At 35.0% G+C, this 12,856-nt stretch overlaps 1 protein-coding gene across 1 annotated transcript; it reads left to right on the forward strand.

Moving 5' to 3' along the window:
* Positions 1-3,433: 3,433 nt before the first annotated feature.
* On the forward strand, positions 3,434-5,602 carry LOC105223266 (brachyurin). Its single transcript, XM_011200934.4, has one exon. The coding sequence runs from the start codon at positions 3,906-3,908 to the stop codon at positions 4,812-4,814; it is 909 nt and encodes a 302-aa protein (XP_011199236.3). The 5' UTR covers positions 3,434-3,905; the 3' UTR covers positions 4,815-5,602.
* Positions 5,603-12,856: the final 7,254 nt, after the last annotated feature.

The following is a 12,856-nucleotide window of genomic DNA, read 5'->3' on the forward strand; positions in this document are numbered from 1 at the left end:
AAATCCTCTGGTGAAGTCTATAAAGGCTTTGCTTGTATTGAGTCCGTAGAAATATTCCGGCCCTTACTAAGTATAGCACTGAAAATACCTCAAAACAGTTTACATCGTCATCATATACATCATCAAACTAATGTTTCCAAGTTGGTCAGTGAGGAAGAGCCCGTCAACTTATGATTTGAATTAAGTAAAATAGAAATTACAAGGAAACGGGTGATCCAAGTAGATGTATATTTTCCAATAGCCTCTTTTCAGAGATCACGTGTGAGTCGTGTGAAGCTGTCATTTTACTTTTGTTAGTATTTTTGACATCTCATTATGGAACAGACTTACGCCTGAACAACGTTGTATGGAACGACTTTTTGCATTTTACGTCGAAATCTTAAATTGTAAGCGTACACAATACAGCTTGTGCAAGAACTGAAGCCGCTCGACCTTCTCAAGCGATATCGCTTCTCTTTATGAGCACTTGAAAAGTTCCGAGAAGAGCCAAATTTTGTTCAGCGATTAAAATTGCCGCATTTGGCCGCATTGACGAAGAGCAAGGTGAAGAGAACGTAAACGCATTTTCCATCAATGGATTTATTGAGAGAAAACTTCGGTAAGCAGATACTTCAATGTCGTGAGCTTACCGTGTGATAGACTTACCGTTAGATTTTTTCCAACGGGGGTTTGTAAAGTCTTAAGTCTATGCGAACAATGCGATTCAGGACTTGGAGCAAAACATCACGCTTTTCATTCGCCAGTTACCAGTCGGAATGCTCGAACTAGTCAACGAAAATTGGACTCAAGGGATGGAATATCTGAGACGTAGACACGACGAACATTTGAAAGAGATAATCTTCAAAAAATAAATGCCAACGAATGTTCTTTTGAACGAGAATAAACATTTTCCACGAAATTTGAAGTTTTTGTGTTTTTTCTTTAAAAAAGTAAAGAACCTCGAAATGGATCAATTGATTTTAATTTTTGCATCTACGGTTGCAGCAAAATGTTTCTGTAAAAAAAAGTTATTGAAAATTTAACTGGGCTTTAATCCTTATTTTGAAACTAATTTGGAAGAAAATAGCAAAAAATAATAATATTTTAAAATTGATAAATACTAATTTTTACGAAACAAAACACTGTGCTACGCTTCGCAACTACTGTCTCATGATGACGTTGATCAAAACTCTCCACGACAGCAAGAGAAGCGTGTGATATCTGCAGATGAAGCAAACATCGTTCTCTCCGTTGAGAGAGTATTCACCGTTGATATTATGTTGCAGATTGATATTCGGTGAATGGTAAATATTTGTGTTGATGCTGATAAACTGGTCTGGCGCGCCGCGTCGTTCCAATTAATTAGCAATTTGTCAAGCGTATAAAAACTGTATTAAGACTTTCAAACATATACGCATCGATCCAACCGCCGCCAACCGATTAATCCCGCATTATTCGCGCCGGCTCCAGCCAGACGCGTTGCGACCTGTTTCGCTCGTTGATATCCCACTGTCCCATTTTGTTGTTGGTGCTTTTTCCAAATTTATAGCCGAGAAAATTCAAAGTAGCCACCGGAATTCGTTTATGCACATCCCCCCCAAACGTTCTGTTCATTGACGTCAAAATATTTGCTGCTTCTTGTTGTTGTCTTATTGTAATAAATAAATGCGAAATTCTTTGTGTCGCCAGTCTCGCGTTTAATTTTGTTCTAATCGCATAAATCCGCTTGACCACTAACCACAGTGTGGTTGCTGTGCTGATATTTGTTTAGTTCCTTGGAATTCTGTTTTCGATTGTTTAGCGGATGCTGTTTTGTGTTTTTGTTTATATTTTTGCTGTTTTTTGCGGTGTTGATAAGTTCGCATAATTTCCGTGGGTTCTGGACTTTAGGCTATGAATAATTTTGACTTTTTAGAAAAAATTTAAATTCCTCGCCGTCAAAGTAGTATATCATGAAATTTTGGAATTCGAGGAAAATATTTTGATTACATGCTTTTTGTTTATAGCAAAGACCAAAAGCAAAAACAATGCTTTCATTATAATATTTGTTTTTTTTTTCGTAATATTACATCAAAAAATTGCGTTAAGTTCGAAATAGGTTTGTAGTTTTTGTGTTTTCTTTAAAATGCGTATTAAACAATGGCAATTTTTTACAAAGAGTTCTAAACTTTCTTAACTGAGGATCTAAAATATCGGGTTTTTGGTAACAAATTTTGTAGAGTAGTTATAGTTTTTTTGGTGTTTTTGAATTAGTTTTGATTTAACGTTTCAAGTCAAATTTTTGTTTGAAAGTTTAGCTGAAATCTTAAAAATAAACCTACCTACATATGCATATTGTCATTGAACTGTCGGTACGACGGAAATCCAACAGAAGGAAGCATTTTAACAGGTCGTTAAACTTTTTCCTAAGGAGATATGTTAAGTCTAAAGTTATGCAGGCAGTCCGGCTTCAATTCAGGCCTTGGAATAAAACATCACGCGTGTCATTCGCCAGCTACCAGTCGAAATGCTTGAACGAGTCACCAAAAATCGAACTCAATGGATGAATCTCTGTCTGAGACGTAGCCGTGGACAGCATTTGAAAATGATACCTTTAAAATAAAGGCCCAAGAGCGTTCTTTCGAACGATAATAAACATACCCTATTAAATTTGAAGTTTCTGTGTTTTTTTTTTCAAAAAGTAAGGAACCTCGAAATGGATGATCTTTTATAATCAATAAATTAATTATATACATATGTACAGCAACTGTAAAATCGTTGGTTCTCATTCTCGAACTAAATAATACTCCTTTACTTCATATCCAGTTTTAAAGAACAAAGCTTCCATTTAGAGATGATTGTGACATTTTAGATCCGTTGCATCTTATTCTAGCAATTTCAGTAGTATTTTCTTGTCTGCGCTTTTTGTTCTAAATTGACTAACATTGGTGAACTCAACAAAAGTTCCATAGATTAGTACAGTGACATTTAAGAATTAAAATGCAAATATGCGTCGATTTAATTTATCATTATCTAGTAAGTTTGGTTGTTCAAAATGCTTACGAACTTCATTGCGTTAATATACGTTACGTAGCTACAAGCTTGACTAAATGATTTTTATATAAGAATTAGAATTAGTCAGGCATTCACTTTTGTTTCCAGTTAAAATTGATAACAAAGTGATTCAAGGAATGTATGTATGTAATGTATCCAATTACATATATGTATATAAGTAAGTAACTAAGTGCATATAAGACTCGTATTGGAAGCAGCACTACGCTCTAAACGATATTGCCGAAAAAACCTAAAATAAAATATTAAAAAAATGGGAAAATACCGCAGAGAAGTGAGGCAAATAAAAACACGATACGATCGTCACAACAACGCTGCCGTCGAACTTGTTCGCTATCTCCGACGCAACGACTCGTCGGACGCTAAGGCTCGCGTTGAGTTTGGGGATATGTCAGCGCCGAGCTGTGAACGCTGTGAGCGCCAACCATTCGAGTTTGCGTCTCAGAAGTTAATTCGCAACAGCGAAAATAACAAAGTCAGAAACAAAAGCAAAAAACACAAACAATAATAATACAAAAAAAAAGGTGGGCAAACGAAAAATGGCGCAACAAAAAACGACCGGCAAATTTAGCGGATCTCAGTGAGTTTCGAAATAAAATTTCACGTCTCAGTTAGAATGAGCTTAGATTTAAGCGAGAGTTTGAGGTGAGAAGACCTTGCAAAATATTTAAACAATTCGGACAAATATTGACAACAACAACACAAGTGAAAGTCGAAGAAGAAAAATTCAAAACTTTTTCATAATAAAATACTAAATAATCGAAAAGTTTTTGTTCAAAAATAAAGAAAGAAAACAAATGCTGAATAAGGTAGTGCGCGTTAGTGCAAAAAGACTTGCTGCATAAGTGCAAATAATTAGCAAAGTAAAAGCAAAAATGAGTTTGCAAAGAACATTATTGGCTGTGCTGCTTAGTTGTGTCGCAATGAATACACTAATCGGTCCACAGACCGTGCAGGGCTTTGCCCTCGGTCAATCGAAATACGGACGCATCGAGAAATTCCCCTACCAAGTGATGCTGATCGGCAAACAATTGTGGCGCAAACGCATACTCTGCGGCGGCACGCTGCTCGATCAACGCTGGATACTCACCGCTGGCCATTGCACCATGGGCGTCACACATTTTGACATCTACCTGGGCGCGCTCACCATCGAAGATGGCGCTGAAACGGGACGTCTGGTGCTGCGCTCGAATAAATTCATCGTGCATGAAGGCTTCAATCCCGATACAGCGGCCAATGATATCGCGCTCGTCAAGCTGCCCATAGATATAGCCTTCACAGCGCGCATACAACCCGCCACGCTGCCATACCTCAGGCGCAACGATGCGCTGACCGGCGCCAAAGTCGTCGCTACCGGCTGGGGCGCCAACAACGAAATGTCCAACTACAACCCCATGCAATACACCGAACTGCGTGTGATCTCCAATCAGGAGTGCGCCAATGAATTCGATGTGGTGACAAACGGTGTGCTCTGTGCGAAAGGCTTGCGCGACGAAACCGTCTGCTCCGGCGACTCTGGCGGTCCACTCGTGCTGAAGAATACACAAACTGTAGTCGGTATCACGAGCTTCGGACCCGCCGATGGCTGTGAGACAAATATACCCGGTGGTTTCACGCGCGTCACACACTATTTGAATTGGATCGAAGCGAAAACGGGCCGACTCGGACAAAACATGCAACAAGTGCCACAACAAACCGCGCAGGTGCAGCGACTGCAACCGGTGTCACAGCGCGCGCAAGTGATCATGCGCAATGCTGCGCGACTCAACGAGAATGTGGTGTAACTTAGGGCGCCAGCAGGCGTATGGGTGGGGAATTGCGAAATTTTCAAGGGGAGAATTTCGAAAAATTCACGTCTTTTGACTGACTGAAAACAAAGCTTTAACTAGTGATTTTTAACTCGTATTTATTATTAACTATAAAGAAATGTGTAAATACTCATGTTAGAAAGGAAGAAAAATTTTAGAAAAACGAGGCGCGTGTTAGGCAATGGCGCGCTCGGCTTGAGCTGCATAGCGCTCAGGCGCCCGCTAGTGATTCACTCGTGAAAGCGCTCTGACGCAAAATACCGTTTGCAGCGCGCACAGGCGACACAAGCGCGCTCGTGTGTGTGTATGACAAACGGGACTCGTTCGACGCGTTTTTTCAAGTGTCCAGTTGCTGGCGCGCGTCATTAAAATTGCTCGCAATTAAGCGATTTTAAGTGAAATGCTTTATGAAATAAGCCCACATACACATACATACTTACGTTTAAGTTATATTTTGTACTACGAATTGGAAGATTGTGATATTTGTGAATAGTGTTTAATAGCAAAAATTATGTGCAGGTGTGCCTGTGTGTGTTGTGTTCAGTTTAAAAAAAAATTGTTGATGCAATGTTTCACTTAAAATTAATATTATTATAAATACTCACACACACACATGCACATATACACTTATATAGTATTAAGCATGATATTTAATGTATTATTTATTTTAATTAATTGCACGAAAGGAATTACGTGTTTGCGCATAACGTTATTTCTTGGTTTTCTGCTTTTATATAAACTCACACACATGCAAACGTATGTATCGGGTTGATAAAAAGCACAAACTAAATGAAATTTAATGAGTTAAAAGACAAAAACAAGTTATACGGTTATCAGCAAACAATTAATATTCATATTTACATATTCTAACGTATAAATATATACATATACATATATATGAACAAAACAACAAAAACATAAATAAAGCAAATTTAAATTCAAACAATATTTAAAACAAAATTATTTCGGGTTTTTCAATCCGCGACTAGTTACACGTGCAATTGGAAATTTATTGGGCGGTTCTACTGGGTATTTTACATACAGCACTTGTATACATATGTACATATATACTACATATTATATACAATGTAGCAGTTCTGGTTCCAGGTGATAATTGATTGCTGCGAGAATGGTTGCTTTAAACGTTGCGGAGACGAACTTTAAGGTCAAATGAATCAGTAAGAGTGAGCAGCGGTAACGGAAGAAATAGTGCGAACAGTGACATTTTGATACCTTTTCGTTGAAAAAAATAAAATTAAAATAAATAAAATGGAGCGTGTGTCATTCGGCAGGTTGTTGAACTGTGTTTTAAATATTTTATTTATTTCATATATTTAAAAGCAAATTTGAAGAGAATACAAAAGAAGTCTGTACGAAAAATAAAGATCGCAGAAAAAATTTATTAAAATTTTAAATTAAATCAAAATTTACTTATTTACGAAAATATGTATTATTTTGTTAATAATAAAATATAAAAAAATTCAAAAATAAAAAAAAAGTTTTTATATATTTAAAAAATACAAAAATGAAATATAAATACAAAAAATAATATTTTTTCCAAAATATTTATAATTAACACAAATAAAATGTTATTAATTAAAGAAATTATTAATATTAAAAAGCTGATAAGTTCTAAAAATTATACATAACAATAAAATAAATTTGAATAAAAACAACGAGAAATTTGTAAGCGAATTGAAAAATTCAAAGAAGGTAAATAACATTTGCAGTAAAAAGGTAAATATACATATTAAACAAAAAATTTACTTTACAAGTGTTGTAAAAAAATTGACTACGGTTCAATATTTTAAACAGAAATAAAAAAAAATAATTTTTTTTTAATTAATTATCCTTCGTTTTCACACTTATATCATGGAAATAAAATTGTATACAAATACAAAAAATGTATATAAATAAAAAAATTAAAGAATTGTTAATTTTGAAGCTTTATCAATAAATTTAAAACAAGCCAAGCAAATTAAATAAAAAGTCCATAAAATTCTTAAAACTCCCAAATGAATTAAAAGTTACGAAACATTTTAAATTTGTAAACAAATAAAATAATATCACTCAAAATTCATGCTCATAAATCGTACAACACTACAAAATAGGTCAAGGTCATTGCTCAGTCAGCACAGTACAGGGAATCAAAATTTCAAGTTCCCGATCTCTGCATAAATTAGTCAAGGTCGTTTGAAAATCTGTAAGAAAACAGCAAGAATTTTACTCAAGCTTTCTGAGTGAGAGAGAGCTAAAATTGAGCTTTTGAGTAAATAACTGAAATTTTTAACGCGTTTATAGGTCAAGGTTTTCACAGATATACACAGGTTATTGGGATTTTTTGTTGACTTACTGAGAGTACAGAGTGTTTCAAATGAAAAATTCAGACATATTTATATTTTACGATTACCAATTGAAAATAAAACTTTACAAAGTTAAAAGAAGCTTTTAGGACTGTTTAAGCCTTTAGACGTAATACAATATTAACACTACAAGGTGTACCAAAAAAATTGAAATTTCTCTTGTAAAAAACACCTTTTGGATATCTCAGATCCTTCGTTGATTCATTTTCATGCCAGATTGTTAATTGTTTAAAAAAAAAACATGCTCTTTTATTTTAAACTTTATTTATTAAAAAACAAAACATTTGAATCACCCTGTGTTGACACCAAAATATGTCAAAACAGAAGTTTTTAATTAAATTCCTCTTCCATAGCTTCAAAGTTTTACCACACATACAAATATAATAGCTATACTGACGCAATGAAATCTTTAATGCCTCCACCAAAAGGTTCGTACACGCAATTCCATGCAAATAATTTTTTTTATTCTATTTTATTGTAATTTCTGATTTGCGTAACACAAAAACACGGTTGGCACTTTAGATAATTTATTTTACTTGCTTTTTTTTGAATATTGTTTCGTGTGTGTGACCACATTCACATATGTACGCAGGTATGATAAGTAAGAGTGATGACGGGGCATGAAGACTTGACGCGTTTTCCCGCGACTTAACTAACAAAAACTACAGAAAATAATGATGATTCAATTAGTTAAATCAAGTGACGTGAGATGAAAGCAGAAATCAACCCAATTGAGAATTCTGCTCACTAAAATCCCTTAAAATAATAAAAAAAAATAAGAAATCATAAGTTCGGCTGTACCGAAACTATAATACTCTTCACATATACAAAAATTCATTACCTGACCTTTGATTGGTTAGTTTGTATGGCAGCTATATGCTAGAGTGGTTCGACATCGGCAGTTCCGACATGTGAACAGTTTCTTGAAGGGACAAGGACATGCCAAAAGAAGATGGTGTCATAGCATGTCATAAAACGACAATGGGAAATAAGAACAAAGCGTTTTCCTTTCGTGTTGCAGGCGGACAGTCAAATTTGCATGATCTTCTATCCGGAAAAAGAGCAACAAAGAGGGATTGAACCACAACTTTCGGAACTGATGAAATTGCGTAAGTGAATTTGACGATTGAGCTTTTGGATTTCAATACGCTATAGTTTTTAAAAATTTGTATATTACTCTAGGAATTTCTGTAATACAATGGCGCGCAAAAAGTTCATAAATCTTCCTTGACAACATTCTTTTGTACACTGTAATAGTTAAACTGTATTGTCCATCGAATTTATATATTGATTTCAGAAGAAGGAATGTTGTATTTGTCATGAAATCAGAATTGTTTATCTATACTGAATGGTGCTGAGGTTGTTCCCCAATTTGGCCAATCGCCCTGCACCTGCTTCGTTATGACGGCCATCAGGGTAAAATGCAAGGGTATTGATTGTCAGTATACATAGTAGAAAGTAGATATATGAACAAACCTTATTTTTATAAAATTTTTTTATGTAATAATTATCACTCGTAAGGCTTCTTTTCTAATTGAAGACCAAACAGAGATTTTTAATTTCTTTTGTTAAGAGATTTCGTTTCAAAATATCGTTATTTTATTGATACAACGAGCTGCCATTTTCCCCACAGGGAAATGTGCACTTTCTGTTTCTTGCTCACGTCACCCACTGAAAGCTGTAATCTCAATTTGCTCGCTTTGAGATTTTGGGGTTTAATGTATTTTTAATTTGTTCTGTTAATAATGTGTTGATATCTCTAACTGATTTCGTCTTAATTTTCTTTACGCTGAGCGCCGATGATGCCATTCTATGAAGAGTACGCGTGTTGCTTAACGCATTTTCTAGTTTTATTTTGAACTTATGCAAATTTTCTTTGTTGTGGCTCGATTTCTTGTTTATGTTTATGTTGATTTCATGTTTAATCGCCGGTTTACATTCTAGTTTCAATAGATATGTTGAACCACATTTTTTTGTTTCTAATTCAGCCGAGCGGATTAATCACAAGCCATGTGGAAAATGTTTAATGTGTGGCGAATGATCTTATTTTGGCGCACGCTTTATCTAATTACTTTAGTTTTAGGCGGCTTCGACGTTCTTTGGGTCAATTGTTTAGGTGTTTATTGCTTTAAAGTAAAGCTAGTCTATATATGGATGTATGTATGTGAATATTTATGAATAATGTGCGTTGTCTTGGTAAATGGAAATAAATTTAATTCAAATTATTTTTCAAATTTGAATGTCGCATAATTTCGCTATTAATATTATATAACTTTTCTAACGGTTTGTAAGTTTTTGCGAACGCGTGTTCTCAGACTCGGCTAACTGTAAGCCAGACTATTACTATTTTAGAAACAGTTAGAAACATAAAAGTCTGTGCGTCAAATTTGCCGCGCGTTCTGTGGTAAAGTGGTACAACCGGAAAACTTGAGTTATTTATGAGCCTTAATAGTTTCTCCAAAGCACTCATACATTTAGCTGACTTATAGCTTATACATAATGACTAACTTTTCTTGTTTTATCATTTGGGATTTGCGTCGTCACATTTTTAATGATTCACTTCAGACCAGTATGTGTAGTCGGAGTTGAGATTTGATTTCAAACTGGAATCTGTAGATTTCTACATAAATGAGACCATTATTTCCTAAGTTATTGATACTCCATGGACTTGGGCCAATATAATATGTATCTCATATATATGTTTTACATATTTATTTACATATGTATATGTATATGTGACCTGGTCTACGGAAAGGGGGCTTTGGTGTCAAAAAAGGTGAGATAACGAGAAACTGATGAAACGAGTTGTTTATTTTTAACAGCTGCTTCCCACGTCAGCTCCCTTTCGGTAAACCAGGTCACATATATATTGCTTAAAACAGAGGCGAACTCATTCAGTTTTCTCACTTCGACTAGATCTCACCTCATACCATAAAGATTGGATGTCATAAATGAGCTCATGTATTTAGGGGACTCACAACTTGTCATAACGCATCGTTAAAATCATAAGTATTTACACATGTCACATACAAAAATGAGTTTTCGCAATTACAATTCTCGGCGCTATGTTTTCGGTTCGTTATAACTTATAACTTAATGACATTATATGAAACCCCTAATTATATCCATTGTTCATGATTGATTTTTTAAGCATAAAAATAGTTCTGTCAGAGTTATAGATAGCTTCAATTTCGAAAATACGTACAAAATGAATGGCTTTTTTACAGCATTAAGGGCATTCCTATCTAACGAACGAGCGGCTGGTCAGTTGCCTTCGAGCGAGAGTCAGGACAAACATTTTCGCGCGACGTGTTTCTGTGAGTGGTGCAAGCCGAAAATGCAGCGTTCGTTAGAGCAGAGGTACGCGATTAAATTCTGTGTGAAACTCGGTAAATCTGCGACAGAGACGTTTGATATGATCAAGCAGACTTACCCAGATGTTCCTCTAGCCACAAGTGGTGTATTTCCGTGGCACCAAGCCTTTTTGGAGGACCGGTAAGAGGTCGCTAATGAAGATTGTGCTGGGAGAGCTACGACTTCGACAAACACCGACAATATGAGTCGTGTGCGCAAAGTTTTGAGCTCAGACCATAGACTAGATATTCGTTTAATTACCCAGATGTTAAATTTATCTGTGATTCATAACATGACGAAGGGTCAATCGGGTCCGACAAGACATCGCAGCCGATTTAAAGTTGCATCACGACAACGTCCCGGGCAACACCGCCTTTATTGTGAACAGCTACCTACCATTTTGAGCCGACAGAGGGAATCCAAGCACCATGCACCTCGGCTCTCAAGGCTATTCCGGAGAATGCCTTCTGTCAGGCCTTCAATGCTTGGAAATTGCGCTGGCAGCGCTGCATCGACGCAGAAGGAGCCTATTTTGAAAATTTTTAAAGAATTGTTACGATTGGTTCAATCAATTTTTTGAAATCGACTCAGTCCTATTACTTTCCGAACAAACCCTGTAGCTGTTTTGTCGAAATTTTCCCAAGCGACTCTGAAAATAGTGTTTAAAGTTTAGGCACCCGATAACACTAAGTTAAAATTATTATTATTTTTAATTTAATTTAAAATTTCTGCAAAATGTTTTCAAATATATCTACATTCGATATATGTATATGCGAAGCAAAAATCGGTTATTTGAAATTTACATGTGCATGATTTGGTTCTTAAAGCTTTTTTGGTGCTTACTTGATTTTCCTTTGCCAAATGATGCATTAATTGTAATAATAAGTGGACAAGTTAAATTAAAATTAAATTAAAAGGTGTGTGTTTTTTTAAGCTTTGAATGTGTTTCTATGTCAAGGATTGTTTTGTGCAATTTTAAACAATTGCATTGAATTGTTTTTGTTTCCCGTCACAATAGTTTTGCACCCCCCAGCGCTCTAGCTCCAAATAAAAACCTCATATTATTACTTACAACACAATTACTAATATTAAGTCATAGAGTTAAAAGCTATTAAGACTGCGGTTCGTGCAATAAAAACGCTCTGAAGCGCTTGGGTCAAAGACCACCTGTTCAAGTAGATAACATTTGACAGCTCATTGAGAAAGGTAAAGTGTGTTTTTTCTCTCATTTTTGCAAGGTATACAAATCGGGCTATAGTATACTTATATGTATTTATCTATATATGCATGTAATCCTATGCACTTGTATATTTTAATTATAATCCAAGCGGTATTTAATTCTTTCATCAATCAATTTTTTTATGTTGAATAAATATTATTAAAATAATACTTATTAGCTGTACCGTTAATGCTATTCACAGTAGCTGAGCATTTACTTTAGTCATCATCACCTTAGCATGTTTAATTAAAGTCGCATTTGTTACGCTTGATAAGTAAGCTAAATTTGGAGGATTTCTCAATTAACGAGTATATACATATGTATAAGCAGAGTTTACGCTATAAATATCTGTATTCCTTGGGTTGAGATATTTATTATGTTATTGTTTAAATATATGATATAATATAATAGATTTGCTATGAAAGTACTACTATGAGCAAAAAATAGTAAGACTTCATTCATAATTTTAAAATTCTTAATTTATTCTTCAAAATCTATGTCGCCCCCTTACAGTAATTCTATTGGCCAAAATACACTTTTTTCCAAACCTCGAAATAGTTGTTAAAGTCAATTTCCGGAGAAGCCGTCAAAGCGCTTAGCGTTTATTGGTTTCGATTGACTCAAAATGCTTTCCCCGGAGCTTTCGTTTGAGTTTGCTGAATAACCAGAAGTCACATGGAGTTAAATCGGGTGAATGCGGTACGATATTGGTTGAACATGTAGTGAAAAATTCACATGCAGTATGCGACGGTGCATTAACGTGGTGCAAAAACCAAGAGTTGTCGGCAAATAAATTCGGTCTCTTTTTACGAATAGCTTCGCGCAAACGACGCATGACACTCAAATAATATTCCTAGTTGTAAGGAATTCGGCGTTACAACTCGATAATCGAAGAAAACTGTCAAGAAAACCCTGATTTTTTACCTGCTTTGACGTGGTGTTTTCGGCTTCGGCTTATCTTACTACTTCTTTCTCTTTTTAATGTATTTTAAATTTAATAATTTTTTGCATACATTTTCTCTTTTATTAAGTATGAAATATTATACGAGTATAACATAGATATTTATTGTAATCTAATCAAA

This window comes from Bactrocera dorsalis, chromosome 5 (assembly GCF_023373825.1).
Source record: "Bactrocera dorsalis isolate Fly_Bdor chromosome 5, ASM2337382v1, whole genome shotgun sequence".
Taxonomy (NCBI): Eukaryota; Metazoa; Arthropoda; class Insecta; order Diptera; family Tephritidae; genus Bactrocera; species Bactrocera dorsalis.